The following is a 19,458-nucleotide window of genomic DNA, read 5'->3' on the forward strand; positions in this document are numbered from 1 at the left end:
GCAATGATGTTTCCTCAACATCTGAACTGGTGCATGCAGCTTCTCCAGGCCAAGGAATATTAATATATATCTACATTAAAATATATAATAATTCAATTTTAAGGCATTTATCCTTATGAAAGACTCCTTTTCACAATTATACAAATTTATAGCCATCGTTGCTACCACTGAATCATATTTTTGGATATAGGATTTTTGGAAGTAAAGATTTGAGGAAAGAGGTAACTTGGAGAATTAAGAGGAAGAGGAATCAGGCTAGGTCAGAAAGTGACCTCATGTACCTTCCCTAGAAATAAAGCAAGAATCTGTAGGTCAAACCAGAATGGAATTCAATATAGGACTGGAATATGAGAAGGCAGTAAGTGATGGACATATATTTTATCTCTGTAAGAAATAAATGGAGATGAATTGCGTTTTATATTAGTTTTACCTCTTAGCAAGGCAGTAGTTAAAGTAAGGAATTTAGAATTAGGCACTTCTGGGTTTCAATGTTTACTCTGTCATTAAACATGACCTTAGGCAAATTTCCAAATTTCATCTTTGAAATGGGTATGGACATACCAGTATCCCAAATTTGTTGTTAGGAACAATTGAAATAATGTCATAGAAAGTGTTAGAGAAAGTAGGTGCTGAACTTTTATTATAGGTGGCTATTATTTTATTAGAACATTGCTTTCCTGAGTTTTGTGCATTCAACTTGAAAATGTTTGCTTGGGGGAGGGGGTACCTGAGTGCATCAGTCATTTAAGTGATGGACTTCAGACTTCAGTTCAGAACATGATCTCATGGTTTGTGAGGATGAGCCCTGCATTGGGCTTTGTGCTGACAGCTCAGACCCTGGATGGAGCCTGCTTCAGATTCTCTGTCTCCCTCTCTCTCTCTGCCCCTCCCCCACATGTACTCTGTCTCTCTATGTCTCAAAAATAAAAATACATTAAAAACAAATTAAAAAATTTTTTAAATGTTTGGTATTTTTCATTCTGCTTTTCCATTTTTCTCCTGCTTCTGATAAAGTGTAGAATGGTGGATACCTACAATATTAAAACATCTGTGTGTCTAGTGGTAGCATTGTAAGAAGTTGTACCAGGTGACTTTTTTTTTTAAAGCATATTAAAAATAATAGATTTGAAATCAGTATATTCTGGGCTGGAATTCATCTCACACATTTTATGTAAACTGTTTACTCTGACCATTTGACCTGGCATTGAAGTAAGAATCTTTTAGAAAAAAAAGTAAGATAAGTTACTTATTTAAAGATTATTCAAACAATGATGCCTCGGATTTTGTGAATAAGTTAATCTATATTTATATGGAGAAAAATGGTAATGTTTCCCAGTTGATTTAGGCTATTGTTAAGTGAATGAAGACTGAGATAGGGCCTCTCTTATCTCTTTCATCATATCAAGGTAGTTTGTTTGGAATATTTTTATTTTTTTCTCTTTAGAGTTTATATACAGTAAACAGCTTTCCAAATAATAAATGTAATTTTCAGGTGTTCAGGTGCCATGAAAGCTTTAAATGTAGCACATTTATAATGGGAAAGCAGTGATTTCATATGCTTAGGGTTTTTATTACTGTTTTTTATTTGCAGGATGAGTAAGAGATACTTACAGAAAGCCACAAAAGGAAAGCTGCTAATAATAATATTTATTGTGACCTTGTGGGGGAAAGTTGTGTCCAGTGCAAACCATCATAAAGGTAAGCTCTTCTGGTTTTTTTCCTCACGTCTTTGTGGAATGTGACTACCTTTAACACAGACTGTTCTATTCTCTCTTCACTGGTCGATTAGTTTTAGTAGGTATGGGTCCCTCCCTGGTCATTCTCTTTAGTAACAATGCCGAGAGCGTTATCCTTGGTGTGGCTTTGATAGGGAAGCATGATGATTTAAATGCTTCCAGGAGTACTGCCATTTTTGCACAGAGTTCAAAGAGTTTGAAATTTTGACTCTGCCTTTCCGCTGTCACTTCCATTTTCGAGGTATTGATGTTACAATGGTTAGTTGATATGTAATAAACGTGAGTTTCAAATTGCAGTCATTATTGTTAATGAAAGCATCTTTAATGATCTGTTATCTTAATAATATATATGTAAATTTCCCCTCAGTGCTTTTTGTGAGTCATATTTCTTCATGCCAGAGTACCACTTTCACCACCTTTTAGACTCTATCCCTAGTACAATATTCAGCAGGCTCAATTCAGAACAGTGAGAATATTTGTTTTTAACATATGTGTTAAGCCCGACAGCTCAGGCCCTTTCTGTCCTCTCTCCTGAGCGTAAGACTCAGTATAATGAATAACTACCTTTTCCAAATGAATTAAAATGGGGCTATTTCTGAACTGTCCCTACCATAATGAAGTATTCATAACCTGAATAGTCAATTTATATTTTTCTGTGAAATATGATTTTGCAATTCAATATTGAGTCCCTTTAACATTTAAATTTTATTTTGAGGGAAAGAGGGAGTTAAGAGTGCCTTGAATTTTGTAATACTTAAATTAGTTACACATGTGCACTTAATTAGTGTCACATGGAACATTAACACGAGGGAGAGGAAGGATGTGGTATGAGAGAGTTATGACTCTCAGACAAAATCTTTACCCCCATGTTTAAAAGCAAAAAGAGACATCTTTCAAAATACGAGAGTTTTATGAAGCAGCCCTTCATATTTCATAATCCTGTTTTCACCCCACAGTGTGTGTGGTGGTGTACACATATAATATTAATTATATCATGTGTCTTTTAGAATTTCCTTCTTTCTTTAATACAACATACTGATCCACAAATCAACTTTAAATCGTCTTTGATAATTGTTATTAGTGTAAAATTAAACAGATGGCAAGGAGGACGTTATTCCCCATGCCTCCAGTTGGCAACAATGGACAGAATCTAAGGACAAAGCAGTGTTAAGCACTCATCTCTTTTTCTGAGAGAAGCTGGGGGTGGTGGTTATAGGAATGGTGAGTGTCACTCTAATGAAGCAAGGGTTCGTGATAAAGATACTTTCTCAGCTCAAAGCCAAGTGATAGGATCCATGCAAAATGCCCCTTTTGTTATAAACTAATTTACACTTAAAATAATAAGTATAATATCTATGTAAGTCATGTCCATAAAATGAATATGTGGTTCATGCTCACCACCCAACTGAGAAATGTAGCATCTCTAATACTCTGGAAACTGGCTATGTCTGCCACTCTGATTTAATTCCTTTTCCTCTTACATCCCCAGATAATCACTATTCTTAAATTTTGTGATTATAATCCTTTTGCATTTATTTCTAATTTCACTGTGTATCTATATTTCTCCAAATGGCATATTCCTTAATTTTGGCTGTTATTTTATTTACATAATAGTATTATACTGTATTTTTCTGTAATTTGCTACTTTGCCCAACAAGTGTTTGTGGGTGTTGGCATATAGCTGTAGTTTATTAATTTTTTTTACTATTGCTTCATATTTTATTGTATGAAGTCACCACAATTAATATATTTATATTCTGGTACATGAACATTTGGCATTCTATATTCTTGCCATTACGAACAATGCTTCTATACATATCTGTGCACTTCTCTCCCGGTGCGTGTGTGCAAGAGTTTTTTGGAACACATTCTGAGGAGCAGAATTTCTGGTTTTCAGGGGGTGCATGTCTTCAGACTTATCAGATAATGTCAGTGGTTTTCCAAGTGGTAGTGGTAATAAAGTAGTTCCAGGTATTTTCTCACTATCTTTGTAACCCTGCTGTATGTGTACATATATTTCCTCTTTCTGTGTGACTAGTGCTCAGTGTGTCTTATCTCTTTTCTTGATTAATCTAACAGGAATTGGTCAATTTTATTCATTTTCAAACGATCAACTATTGCCTTTGTTGATCCTCTCCTTTGTGTATCTTCTTATATGTCATTACTTTCTGCTCTTATCTTTAGGACTTCATTAATTGTATTTATTTTTTATTTATGTAACAAGCACTTAAACTCAGGTGTTTGTGGGGAAGTAAAACTTCCTGGATTTCTCAGTGCTCCAATAAAAAGCCCCAGCCTTCTGAGATATATCACACCTATAGTTAATTATATAGTTAATTGCTTTGATTCAGAAGGATGATAAAATTCTCTCGTCCCCTCAAGTAAACTAAATGGTTAACAGCTTAGATTAGGTCCCTAGTTAAGCTCTCATGTGCCAAAAAGATTAGGGCATTACCTTTCTAAGTATGAAACTCAGATCTTGGAGACCTCTGTGGTTTCTCTGGCTCTTAGAAAGATGTATTTACATTGAAAAGGTTAGAGTGAGAACTCAGGGTCCTTTCCAACTCATCACAAAGCTTCAAAAGATTTTTTTTTTCCTTTCAGGATGGGAGAGGATGACTGTCTTCTCCAGTATAGAAGTGGTGAAAATCCCATTCTTCTCTGTCATTCACCTATAAAGTATTTAGCTACTTATGTAGGACATTTGACCTGGTTTTCATTATGAGTAAGGCTTGAGCCACAGAAGGCCAATTTACTTATTTATTGGGAGATAATCATAAGAAATCTATATTTGATTCAGAGCACCTTGTATAAGCATTCAGGATAAAAGTTATAAAGCTGATTACTAAAAACTCAATAGCACTATTCTAAGAGCTTTACAGATATCGAGTCATTTAATCCTCATAACAATCTCTGAAGTATGTACTATTATTAAACCCATTTTAAGATCAGAAACTGGCAAAGGAAGTGAAATAATTTGTCCCTGTTGGCTAGTTAGTAAAAGAGGCAGGATTCAAATCTAGGCAGTCTTGCTCTATATAATCATGATATATAGCTAGTAGTGAATTCCTTTTTATACCATTTGTGGTTAGGTTTACTTCCTCAATCTGTGGATTGGTATCTTTCATGAACTTTAAAGGAATTTCAGGCATTATCTCATCAAATATTTCTTCTATACCACGGTTGCTACTGAACTAGAGCTCTGGTTCTGTTTAGGTCAGCTTTCTCACAGTGTCCTCTGTGCACCTCAACCTTTGTGTTTTCCATCTTTACGTCACTCAGTACTGTATTTTGGGCTATTTATTCACATCTTCCTACCACACTAGTTCTTTGTTCTCCTCAGTCTAATCTCTCTAATCCATATATTAAGTTTTAGTTTCATCTATTATATGCTATTCAAAATTACTTTATTTTTTTGGTGAATTGGATTTTGATATTGATTTATTGTTGTTATTCATGTTTTCATTTTCCCTTTTTATACATTTTTTATGATATATATTTTGTATATATATCATATGTTTTAAAATAAATATAATTATATATAATATNGTATACATACAATATATAATATATAGAGAATATATACTATGTATATATTGTATATATAATACATGTTTTGTATATATTATATATATGTTTTATATTTGAGTTGATGATTCTGCTTTCTGAAAAATTTGTATCTTCTTCCTGGTGAATCTCACTCATGATATGTATTTTAAAGTTTTGTGATTTGAAAAAAATTATAAACTAATATTCATTGGAATCATATTTGTGAGAATCTTTAAGGCCTGTGCTTAGGATGCATTCTTTCCAATGATTTGCCTATTACCATATGTCCTAGGTAAGGTTCTCCAGAAACAGAGCCAAGTCAGGAATTCTTGTTTATGTGATTTATTAAAAGAGGGCTCTCAGGAGGAGAGCAAGGGCAGCAGGATAGAGCAGGAAATAAAGGCTAAACACAAATAGCAGTCTCAGCTGGAGAATAGCCTGGTCAGTTCCTTTGGAGGGGCTCTGAAACGTGAATTGCTCCATTGAGTTGGCCTCTCCTGGAGATAAGATAGACAGCCTCTTCGATCCTTGTCTCCACTAGTCATTGGCTGGTCAAGGCTCTTGATTGTCTCCCTAGGGAACTGGCTCTTCTTTTGCAGAGGGTAAACCTCTAAAGAAGGGAAGAGCTTTGAACATGCTGCTAACATTCTGCTCACATTCACAGCAAGTGTAGTAAAGGTGCACAGCTGATAAAAAAGAATCTTGGTAACATAGCAACATGCCAGTACTGTATTCCATTACTGTCCATTTTTCATAGCCCTCATATCCACTTGCTGCTTATGTAAGTTCACTTCATCCAGGCAAAGTTTATCAAATTGGTCACAGTTTGCAATTTCTAAGAAAATCTACTTGATGAGGAATAGTCAGGCCCCACCCAACTTGATAATGCAGTTGGTCAAAGCCATTATTGATATTCATGATCTGTCCAGCCCCCTAGCCATTTTAGATCTAAAAATCTCCCTTTCCTTCAGCCAGCACTTCTCCTCATCTGGGAGGCTTGCTCGATGTTTTACTCAGACCACATATCTGAGGATTCTGAGCCCAGGATTACTGTGTTAATGCTATGACTGTACTTACAAGTTTATAGTTATATTGGGCATGAGGATGCCAAAAAATGGCCCAGTGAATCATCTGAGAGCCTAACATACTCTCCCTTTCTCCTCCCATTCATAGCAACTACCCTTTTCCTCATGGTCATCAGGGTCATTTGCCACATCAATATTATTAATTTCTTTCTTTCTTATTGGTCTATGGGGTTTACCAGGAAGCAGTTTTAGCTTTGTGCTTAGCTCAACTTTTACTCTTTCCCCTGGTTAAAGTATTCCCTTTCTGGGAACCAGTACTCTTAGACTCATAGAGTCTATCGGTAGTTTTCATAAGAGTATTAAGTTGGGGTAATTCCAATAGAATATTTGTTTTACTCAGTAATTTTTATGTACCTGCAATAAGGACTGAGAATATATCAGTGCATAAAAGAGGCAAAAATTTTTGTCTGTATGGAACTTTTGTCCTAGAGGTAGGAAAACAGATAATAAAAAGAAAAATAGTTTTATCATATAAGTACTATGGAAAAAATAAAGGAAGGAAGAGATATAAGAAGTGTTCAAGAGGGATTGTAATTTTAAATAAGGCCTTTGGGTAAGAGTTAAAGTTTCCACTGGAGCCAGCCATAGACATATCAAGGGGAAAGATGTTCCAGGCAAAGTAGCAATAAGCATGAACGGTTTCGAGTGGGAGCAGGCCTGGAGACAGGAAGAAGGATGATATGCATAGAGGAGAGAACGCAAGAAAGACGGTGGTGGGAGATTAGGTCATTACAGAACAAGTAAATAGAGAAGATGAAAGAATGGAATAAATAACTCTAAAATATCAGTGCCATACCATTGTGCTCTCAAGAGCACCCAAATGGAGAATTCTGTTACTCTGTTTTCTGAACATGATATAGAAACACTAGAAATCCAGAGCATTTGGGTTTGAAAAATGAGATATCTAAAAATCCGAAAATGTCACCAGCTTAATAAAATATTCTGAGCTTTGGGAACCAAAAGTCCCTCACGCACAGATAAATAAGTTTATTGCTCAAACTGCCATGGAGATTCAGTCCTGAATTCTCATGATTGTACTGAGCTGGGCATTTTGGGAAGGGATGGTGATTAACTCAGAGCATTGTGACAGCCAGTCAGAAAGCATAAGCAGTATTTCCCCCTTGGAAGCAATTACATTAGGTCCAGCTTCAGATATTAGGGATCAGAGAGGAAACATTTCAGTTTAGGACTCGAAGTTCCCTACAGAAAAATATAGTCATTAATCTTAGGAGGCTAATGCATTTTCTTGCCTTTTCTTCCTCTACCCATCATGTCCAAACTAAATCTAAAGAAAATGAGTCATCACAGGATATTTGGGTTGGAAAAAGGATTTTTTAGTATAAAAGAAATATACACAAGTGAGTTATATACAAAACAAAATCAGAATTCCTTAGCTAAGATTTAATACATATTATCCTCATTGTCTTACAAAGTAATTACTAGTCTGAGTTGAGACTTTTGATTAAGTGGAATTTTTTCAAAGGACAAAAAATTAAAATTCAGATGATTTTTAGTTCAAAGCTTGGATGAGAGAGAGCTGTCATTTAATTTTTGTGTTTTGGTAGCTCTTTATTTCTTGTTGGTTTATTTTGATAGACTATTCATTTATCTAACCAATGACCCAGTAAAAAAAAATCTATATTGAGGGCCTGTTAATGTGTATTGAGACTGTTAATCTATTTTGAGGGTCAAGTTTTAGATCAAGTTCTAGAGACTTAAAAGTAAGCAAAATGGTACAGCATAGGAAATATAGTCCATAGTATTGTAATAGCATTATATGGTGACAGATGGTAGCTATACTTGTGAGCACAGAATAACTTATAAACTTATCAAATCACTGTAGTACACCTGAAACTAATGTAACATTGTATTTTGACTATACTTCAATAAAAATAAAAGTGAGCAAAATAGACATGACCCATGTGCTATGAAGCTTACAGTATAGTCAGAGAAGAAAACATTAATCTGATAATCAGGCAAATATTTAACTAAGATGGTGTTAAAGCATTATAAAAATAAAATTTCAGGATAAGAGTATCTAAAATGTAAAATTTCAGGATAAGAGGGTGATCAGGGCAGTATTTTTGAGAAAAAAGGCCTTTGAGCTGAGTTTTGAATGGGGAGTGGGAATTAAGTAGGCAGAGGGTGGGGCATCCAGGCAGGAGTAGCAGCCTGTGTAGGATGCTGAGATACTAAGAAACAGAATGCTCTGGAGCTAAGGAGATCTCTGTGTCTGCAGGGAAAATAAGCAAGGAGGGTAGTAGTGCTCAGTCAGCTTGGGAAGGTGGCTGGTGTATTTCCTTTGGAGCCATGTTCAGAATTCTGGTTTTCTTACAGTTAAAATTGAACCAAGATAGCTATGAGATTAATAGATTCTCTTGAGCTGATTTTCACCTGACTATGATGTACACCAAAGTTTAAGAATCCTGATTTATTTATTTATTTATTTAAAATTTATTCATTTTTGAGAAACACAGAGAGAAAGAATATGAGTGAGGGAGGGGCAGAGAGAGACAGAGACACAGAATTTGAAATAGGCTCCAGGCTCTGAGCTGTCAGCACAGAACCTGACATGGGACTTGAACCCACAAACCATGAGATCATGACCTGAGCTGAAGTCAGTCACTTAACTGACTGAGCCACCCAGGCACCCTACGAATCCTGATTTATAATTCAACATCCATTCACGACAAAAACTCTAAACAAAGTGGGTTAAAAAGCAACATACCTCAAATAAAAAAGGCCGTATGAAAAACCCTTAGCTAACATCAGACTCAATGGTAATAAACTGAAATCAAGAACAAGAAAAAGATGTCCACTCATTATTTTTATTGTACACAATACTGAAAGTCCTAGCCACAACAATCAGGTAAGAAAAAGAAATAAGAGGTATCTGTATTGGTAAGGAAGCAGTTAAGCTGTCACTATTTGGAGATGACATTATATTACACATAGAAAATCCTAAAGGCTCCACCAAAAGAAAAAAAAATTAGAAGTAATAAATAAATTCAGTAAAATTGCAGGATACAAAATTAATACCCACTAATTGGTAGAGTGTCTATGCTCTAACAAAGAGAAATTAAGAAAACATTTCCATTTACAACTCCATCAAAAAGAATAAAATACCTAGGAATAAACTTAGCAAGGGAGATGAAAGCCTTGTACTCTGAAAAGTATAAAACATTGATAAAATCCATAGTGTTGTAAGGATCTTGTTTGTGAAAACAATTGTATTAATGTTCCCATAGAAATAAAAATGGCCAGAACATAAAACTGACATAATTCTGGACTTTTTTTTTTTTAATTTTTTTTAATGTTTTATTTATTTCTAGGAGAGAGAGAGAGAGACAGCGTGAGCAGGGGAGGGTCAGAGAGAGAGGGAGTCACAGACTTTGAAACAGGCTCCAGGCTCTGAGCTGGCAATCAGCACAGAGCCCGACGTGGGGCTCGAACCCACGAACCAGGAGATCATGACCTAAGTGAAAGTCGGACGCTTAACCGACTAAGCCACCCAGGCGCCCCTGCATAATTCTGGACTTTTAACAACACATTTAATTATTTTATTTAATTTTAAGAATAATACATGTTCATTTGAGAGATTTTGGTGACAAAGAGAAATATCAAGAAGACAAATACGGTTACCTAGAAATCTTTCACATAGTAATTATTAGATGTCATTTTTGGTATATTTTCATCTGGCTTAATTTATGAACATATTAAAATGTCTGAGAGCTTGATCTTTATTCATTTATTTATTCACACATTTATTGACACGGACACAGGTGTGTGAGAGACTGAAATGCCCTGAGCTGGCGATTCTGTTTTAAACTATGAAGACAGAGGTGTTGTTTTCCTGGAGTTTATCCTTTTATGTCCTGATATTTTTCTTCTCTCTTATATTTTAAGATATCTCATACATACAGAATAGAACATATATGTACATTTGCAAGAACAATTATAAAGTAAAAAACTGGACAACTGCCAACCAGGACGAGAAATAGAATATTGTCAGCCTCTCACAGCTCCTTATGCCTCACCCGGATTGCAACCCCTCCTCCTACAGATGTACTCCTTTCTTGATTTGCTGCCTCTAAAGAACAGAATATAATTTTGTGTGGTTCTTAATTTCATAAAAATGGAATCCATTATGGGCGTATTTTTAACTGTTATTTCTTGCTTACCCTCAAAATTTTCTCTAGAGATTCATCTATGCTGTGACATAGGATTCCGCTATATGAATATACTGTTGTGTGTTTATTTCTTTTATTATTGATGGACATTTGGGTCTTTCAAGTTGTTGGTTGCTTTTAACAATGCTGCTATGGACATTATTGTACATGTATTTTTCCTTACATGTAAATAATTTCCCCAGAATATATTTCTAAGATAAGAAATTTGTGAGTCATATGATAACCACATATTTAACATCCCCGCTGCTTTGTATTATTAACAGTAAATGATGTATATTTACTTATATATCTAAAACTATTCATAAACACATATCTTAATTGGGACATAAGAAAACAGTGTACTCTAAATTCCTTTGGTAAATTACTTACCCTAGTGTTAGATTTCTTTGGGACTTTTTTGTTTGTTAGTACTAATATAAAATTCTTGTGTAATAATCATTTATATGTAATATAAATTCATTAAATTTATTAATAAATTTTGTTCATATTAATTTCTTTACATAGTTAACACTATGACAATTTCTAGGTCAAAAAGAATGAAACATGCTTGTATCATTCAGTGTTTACTCGAGAATGAGGAGATCATATTACAGTGGTTTAAAATAGGGAATTGGTTATAAAAGTGTTGAAAGGCAGGAAAAGGAAACAAGGAGTAGACTCCCCAGACACAGGTAACTGCAGAAAGCCATTCCTGCCCCTAGAGGTGGAAGCGGGGTGGTGGGAAAGCAGTGTTACCCAGAGCTTCTGAATGTATTTGCTCTTGAGGTTGCTGGAACACTGGTACTGCTTTCAGAATCACTTCCACTGCTACTGAGCAGAAAACCTGCACCAATTCTGATGCTGCCAGACTCTCTACTAATGCTGCGAACGTCCACAGGTATCTACATTATCCTTCCTTAGCACTTCTGAAGCCAGAAACAGGAAAAATAAAATAGATGGCTCTTTGTCTCCCTTTCTTATGAGAGCCTTCCTCCGAGAAACAGACTCCAAGATGGAATTCAATGTGCAACAAATCTATTGGGGGAGACACTTTCAAAGTACAAAGGGATCAGGAGCAGGAGTGGATGGAGGTGAGCCTTCAGAGCATGAGGAAGTTCTGACCCCTGTGCAAGGAAAGAAGAAGGAAGGAGAGTTGAGGAGGAAGAGCCTCAAACGTCAGTACAGGTTTGAAAACATCTTGGCCAAGCCAATTTGGAACCCTTGAGCAAAGGTTACCCTTTGGAGAGAGTCCCATTATGTGCTGTAGTATTCCTGTCATACTCAGTCACTGACTGGTAGCAGCTGAGGGAATGTGTGGCCTTGATGGGAGCCTATAATGGATTTACAGGTGGAGGAGGTGGACATTATAGGTCAACTCTGTTCTTTGCAGTGGGTTCTTTTGAGTGAGATCTAAGCACACGTCTTACAGCTGTCATACCTCGATGGGCAGTATCTAAGTGGCAAGGAAATTTGATAAATCTAATATCTAAGATTCTACCCCATTTCAGTACAGAGAGGAACATAGAATGATGAATGTTGGAGAAGAAAATGACAAATATCTAGCACAGGAATACTTATACAGGACTGTGTATTATATGTACAGGAATATTTATATTATCAGTTTACTCTCTTCCCTCGCAGAGGTATATAAAACATCCCATCTCACCACTCTGACATAGATATTCAAATTTTAGTTAATATTTCTATCTACTAATGAATGAATAAATTTTGAACTCTTAATTTTCTATTATTTGCATTATTCACCAGTTCCTTTGCCAATTCAGTGTTTCTTACTGTTGATTTGTTTGGAAACCTTACATAACTCTTAGAACTTGATCATGTTAATTGTGTATTTTCAGTTTATATGCTTTTCAAATTTAATGTTGTTTTAAAATAATGTTTATAGTTTTCAGAACACAAAGCATCCTACACTTTTGTTGGAGAAATTTTAGAAACTATGTAAAAATATTAAGAAATTTTATAACAAAATCTTACACATATATTACTATTTATTCTTGAATATTACTCATATAATATCAAGAATACATCATTATATCCATAGATTTTTCTTCCTTACTTATTATATTGCAAGCATATCTTCATGTTTCCTGTGAAAATATTTAGCCACACTATATTATTAGGTATTTAAGCTGTTTATTTTTCTCTGTTAAAAATAATCTTGCAATGAACATTTGTATGTGCAACTGTTTTTCCCCATATCTATTAATTAGGTTAGATTTTTAGTGATGGAATTATTAGGTCAAATGACTTAAACTTTAAAATATTACCATGTTTGGATAATGATATTTTTAACTATAAAATAATTTGTATTCTTTTTAGAATATTTGGAAAATCTAATATGATCTAATATACTCATAGGATGTTATTAATATTTATTATATGTTAAATGTATGCATATTGATGTATAGTGTCAAGTTGCAAACATCCCTATTTACATTCCCATCAGCAGACAGTTTACACATTCTTGTCAACACTGAGATTTATCATTCTATTTCATCTTGGTTGAGTTCATCTTGTTTTAATTTTCAATTTTTGGGGCACGTGGGTGGCTCAGTCAGTTAAGTGTCCGACTTCGGCTCCTGTCATGATCCCACTGTTCGTGGGTTCGAGCCCCATGTGAACTCTGTGCTGACAGCTCAGAGCCTGGAGCCTGTCTTCAGATTCTGTGACTCCCCCTCTCTCTGACCCTCCCCTGCTCACACTGTCTCTATCTCTCTCTCAAAAATAAATAAAACATTTAAAAATTTTGCAATTCTTAATTACTAAAAGGATACATATTTTCATTGATTTTTTGATTACTGATACTTTTATTATCTTTTCATGCATTTTATATATTGTTTTTATTAGATGACCCTGTTTTTCTTTATAGTTTTATGAAAGCTCTTTGTAAAGAACAAATGCTTTGTGTCATGTGACCAGTAGTTTATATTTTGCCTACTCACTGTGTTAGCACACACTGTGTGTGAGCCTCCAAACCCCAGTCTGTTTCAATCCATGCTTCTTTTATTAACTTGGAGATAATCCTGCTTTTTTTCTTGGTTAGGGGTGGAATATCTGGATACTTTTAGGACAGTTTCTTTTACCTTACATTAAAAAAAAAAGATTATTGCCAATATATATGTAGGTTTAGTTTCTTTTAAGTATGGAGTAAATCTTTCCAAGCTTAGATTTCAGTTTTCAAAGAAAACCTTACTGGGATGCCTGGGTGGCTCAGTCAATAAATCGTCGGACTCTTGGTTTTGGCTCAGGTAATGATCTCATGGTTTGTGGGTTTGAGCCCCACATCGGGCTCTGCACTGGTGGTGTAGAGCCTGTTCAGGGTTCTCTGTCTCTCCCTCTCTCTCTGCCCCTCCCCTGCTTGCAGGTACTCTCTCTCCCAAAATAAATAAACAAACTTAACAACAACAACAACAACAAAAACAACAAAGAAAACCGTACTTTTACTTTGCATTTAATAATGATTTTGTCTTTTTTGTTCTGTTTTATTTTTTCCCTCCTTTGTTTGTGGGTCCCCTATTGTGTGACTCTTTGGGCTTCTGGACTTGTCTTCTAGTCTTGTATTTTTTGTCTTTTTGCTTTATGTTTTTTGTTTTGTGGGAGGTGGGGATACCTTCATCTTTATTGTCTAAGCCTGTGTAAAATTGTATATCTTTTTATACTTTTAATTTCTGTGTGATATTTTGTTGCCTAATGTTCTCTTACCCCCCACTTGTAAGTATTTCTTCTTACATTATCTTGCTTCTAATATTTTTTTTTTCCTTCCTTTGTTAGTTTAGTTTCTCTCTTCCATGCTAGAAGCTTTTCTCAGATAGCTAATACCTAATCCCAAACTGTCTGCTCTGGAAACTCTGGACCCATCAGTGGGGCTTATAAAATTTGAGATTCAATTTAAGATGATGTGTTAGGGCTTTCATTGGAGGCCCAGTGATGTCAGTACATTTGACTTTTCCCTTTTGAACTGGCCAGATTTCTTAGAGAAGAATCCTTTAATCTCTCGGCTGAGAATGTCAGAGAGTTGAAAGGTAAGACCAGCTGGAGTGAGCAGTTACATCTCACTTCATTCTGTAGTTGATTCAGTATGGTGCCCACAACCTCTCCTCTCTCTTGTGTTCCCCAGTCCAGACACTATCTCTGTGTGTCTCTCCCCAAATAATAAACCTGCAAGCTTTTGCTGAGTTGGCAGGTGGACAGTTGCCTGATGACATAGAATGATGGAGAGTAACTGGAGATTTAATTGCCTCTCAGACAGCTTTCACCAAGTTTTCTAATTATTGTCTTCAATCTCTCACCCTTTCCACACCAATCTGCTGCTTTCAGTGCCTCATTCTGTGATAATTCTGCACTGCCAGTCTTGATATTCTCTTTCTTGAGACCAGCAAATTCATTCGAAAATTTTGTTGCCATTGCCTTCTATTTAGATGCGTCTTTCAATTTACCTTCTTAAATCAGAACACTAATGATGTTTTAAATTTTATTTTTTCTGTTTTGTTTTCTTTTGCATATTCTTGTTAGACCCTGTTTTACATCCATATATCTCTTTCACAGTCTCATGCATTCAAGATTTTTTTTTAAATAATAAACCTAAAGCAGAACAGGTCTACTACGAGGAGAATGGATCTTACTATTTCAGGAAATAAAATAGTTTTTCTGGTATTGACAGGTTTGATAGTCACTGGATGAAGTTGCATGTTTAAAAAAGATAAAAATCATCAAGGATGTATTCTTTCTTGATTGTGAACAATTCATTCATTGAAAAATATTTAGTAATTTTCAGGTATATACTGGACATTGTGTAGTCATCAAAAAGCATTCCATAAATTATTTGGGGGAATTTAAGGTATTCCTATGGCTGATCTGCTTTGTGTAGCAATAATCAAAGGAAGTCAAAGACATCTTGAATTGGCTTAACCTAGAATTTGCTAGTCCTTGTTTACTTAGAGGAGTGTTTCTCAGCTATTTTCTCATTTTTTACATCCTAAGGGGCTTTTTAGATTTTTTTCCCCTAATTGATCCCCAGTCTTTTGAGATTTTAATACCACAGATATGCTGTATATATGGCTATGTGCTGTATATATAGCTGTGATTTATAGTTGGGGGTAAGATTTTTTTCTCATGAATCAATATTCACCCTTGTTGAAAATGTATGACCCAGAGTTGGTCAGTTTTTGTTAGCATGATACCCATTTCATAGTACTCTTCTCCTGTCATTAATCACAATTTATCAAAGTCCCTAGTAACATATTGACATAATAGACCTTAAAGACTTGGAGGAGCTAATGTCACCTAGCAGATCAATAATCTACATTTTAATGAGTTTCTATGACCGCATATTTGAGGGAAAATGTTCTTTCATATAAAGAACATATTTGAGGGAAACTATTCTTTCATAATAAAATAAATCCTATGTATTTTCATGAGTATGTTAAGAAAAAATGTTGGCTTACTGAAGTACTAAAATTTGTGTTGAATCACATCAGCCTCCCAACCTTAGTCCTGTGAACATGTTTCCTATCAGGTTATCAAACCATACTGTTCTATAATTTTTATAGTAATATATGTTATCAGGCCACTGAGAATCAATATTCTTGGTATCTTCTGTAGTGTCTACTTTTTCATATTGTGAATTTCATGTCTGTATCACTAACACATTGGATATCTGGATAATAGGAAGTCATTTACCTAGTAATTTAAGTCTAGTCATGATATTTGAATATTAATAAAATAAAATAAACAGGACACAAGAACAGATATTAAATTACCAAACAGAATGACTACTTAGCTGATCACTCATGATGAACATGTTTACTTTTCCAAATAAATTGTTTATACGTTCACAGTGACTATGGGAGACTGCATCTGTAGGATAAACAGATTGCGAGACTAATTTGAAATGGTAATATACATATCTGATCAGAGTGGTGAAAAGAGAAAAAAAAAGAGTCAGGAGAATTTAAGGTTTGAGCTGAATATCCTTGAATAAAACTCTGAAATTTTAGCTTCTTTATTCATAAAATATGAATAATAGGTGCTTATTTTCCTATACTGATTCATAGAGAGATAAAAAATGATAATGTGTGTGATATTTCTTTTAAAGTGCTGTAAAATGTCAGTTATAGTTTCACTATATATATAATTTAAATTTTACTGATAATACTTTTATAAATATTGGTTGTTTTGAAAGGCATTTCTTGGGAAATAAAATTAAAGTGTGAGTCATGTAGGGAACATTTTCTTTCCCTTTTGAAATATGGTACAGAAAATGATCAGTCCCTTAATTATCTGCCTATACATTAAATTAATATGCTTTTGCAAATATATACCTGTAGGAGTATTTTGAGGAAACTCTTACCTGTTAGTAGAGTGTTACATGTTGTTTTGTAATATATTTTCAAGTTATATTTAGTTCACTGGAAGATTAATGTTGAGAAAATTAATTGAAAATTTTACCCGAATTGAACCAAACTGCATTAAAAAAGAAATGAAAATAAACTATAGATAAAAGTGACAGCTTCACTAATAGAGGATTCAGGGAGGAAATATGTTAAGTTATTAGGTTATTTGTATAGTAGTTTTAGTTTATGTATTTTTCCTAACTTTGCAAATGTCTTATCTCAATACAGATGTTACCTAAATAAAATCAGTTGTATTTGTTTCCTAACAGAAATATGCTGCTCTAACATCAATACAAAACACTGTAGCAAATGCTCCTCCAGAATGCTGATGCTAACTAGACATTTAGATCCAAGACAGGTGAAGCAATTTTCTTTGCAATTTATATATTTCTAAAATTTATGTTAAATGAACTTTGTAAATGAGATTATTAAAGAAAAACACTGAAGAAATTTCACCTTTCTAGGTAAATCATATTGGTATATAATTATATCCCAACATATTTCTCCTACGTGTTTTACATATAATGGGTTTTTACAAAATAATTTATACTTACCAACATTTGAGGACCATTAAGTTCCAGAAATAAAATCAAATTCTCATTGTTTTTTTCCTTTCAAACATTCATTCATTCATTTATTCATTCATTCATAAACATGGTTTGAGTATTTATCATATGCCACATTATTCTTAGGCTCCAGGAGATCATCACAATGAATTAGATCATTGTGCTCTCAGGGAACTCATCAACTAAAAGAAAAGCACATTTGTGTAATGAAAGTACGAACACCATGAGTATCTAAGAAAATCTTAACCATTCACATATAAGGACAAAGCATGTGCACATATATATAACAGCAGTGGCAGAAGAAATGATAGAGGCAAGTTCATATTAATGTTGAGAAGTGCAAGAAGTACAAAAAAAAGTTACTAGAAAGTACAAAAATCTGTCAGCCTTAGAATGTCCATGTAGGTAGGAGATGGCTGATGTGTTAATGGATGAGTAAAGGACTTGTATGGGAGGCAACATGTAGGCAGTGAGAAGGCAACTAAGGGAAGGATGAGAAATCCATGTGGGAAGTAAGAAGGAAGGATGACTGTAAGCTATGATCACAAAACAACTTGTTTGATGAAACACAACTGGGAGATGAACTTGAGTCTTCAGTTTTTACCCAGTGACAGCTTGGATTTTTGAAATTGTAGAACTTTTACTGCTTTAACCTAACAGTTGTTCTAATCTCTTTGTATTTTTATGGAGGACATTAAATATCTCTATCAAAACGTAACTGTTATTCTCAGAGCTGTTTTTCGTCAGGTGGTTGTTTTAGGTTGCAATTACAGTTCTCATTTAACCACAAAGCAAGTTTTTATTTTAATTGCAATAGTATTCAGGTTATATGAACAAAGACTATAGCTCTAATAAAGTCTACCTTTCTATCACAGAAACAGTTAAAACTCAATATTCATTATGGTTTTCTTACTTGAACTTGTTGTGGGGTCACGATTTTATTTTATCAGACTACAGAGTTCTCAAATAAGTCATAAACTTCTATGAAATTGTCTTATTAATAAAAATGCTGTATCACCTTGGTAGAAGTAGTAAAATGATTCCCACTCATCTTTCAGAAGTATTTTTTTTAACTTGAGTCTAATCATTTAGAAAATGCTCTTGGAAGTGAGTATGTATATTTGATCAAAAGAAAGCCTCAAATCCTAATAGCTTGAGGAACGTATGCTAAGGAATATGAGATGTGAAGCCACAATAATATTTACAATGCATTAATAAGTATAGAGAAAACTCTTTTCTGTCAGACTTGCAATGGAAGTCAGACATGCAATGGCAGAACCTCTGAAGATACTCTAGGATATTACTATTGATCAGTCCTAGAATTATTTTTCAAGGTACACTTTGTTCTTTAGCTAGGTTTCATATTTCAAAAAGAGTCTGGACTCTTAATCTGGGCTCTAAATGTATTACTTTATTCCAAAATGTAGATTGATAGTACTTTCAATAACATCATGAAAATGAACAAAAACTTATTTTATATAATGAATTCTGTGGTCATGTCAAGCACAAACACTGCATTGTACTGTTTGTGAGGAAATAATGGCCTTATGCAATGGGATTAGGCATTTTGTCAATAGGAACATCCTGGACCCTTTCCATATGCTATGTTGTATTTTTTGTATTTTTTATACAATCTTCTTTTTGGATCGTTCACATGAGTGCTAGTGGCAAAGGGCTTTAGACTTTAAAGTTATCTAATGATTGCTTATGCTTCTTGGACACACCGGGGAACCTTAAAATATGAAGTTTAATTCCAGATGCTGAGGCACTCTCTTTGGAAAATAGGTAATCTTTCCAGGGGGATACTAACCTATTTCAACTCTCTAGGGGATTTTTTTAAATGTTTCAAATCCGGCTTCTCTGAAAGCCCTAACACTAACTCCTCATAGGGAACATTTCTGTGCTAAAGAAATTCTTAATGAATCAAAGGTTGATTATCG

The 19,458-nt window shown here is 34.4% G+C and overlaps 1 protein-coding gene across 2 annotated transcripts in view; it reads left to right on the forward strand.

Moving 5' to 3' along the window:
• The first annotated feature begins 1,592 nt into the window (after window positions 1-1,592).
• TAFA2 (TAFA chemokine like family member 2) overlaps window positions 1,593-19,458 on the forward strand; it is a 160,677-nt gene continuing 142,811 nt past the window's right edge. For both annotated transcript variants that reach the window (XM_077758395.1, XM_077758394.1), the window contains exon 1: window positions 1,593-1,698. In XM_077758395.1, the coding sequence (XP_077614521.1) occupies window positions 1,593-1,698 (106 nt within the window). The remainder of the gene's footprint in view (window positions 1,699-19,458) is intronic.

The sequence above is a fragment of the Crocuta crocuta genome, unplaced genomic scaffold, assembly GCF_008692635.1.
Source record: "Crocuta crocuta isolate KB4526 unplaced genomic scaffold, BGI_CrCroc_1.0 scaffold283, whole genome shotgun sequence".
NCBI lineage: Eukaryota > Metazoa > Chordata > Mammalia > Carnivora > Hyaenidae > Crocuta > Crocuta crocuta.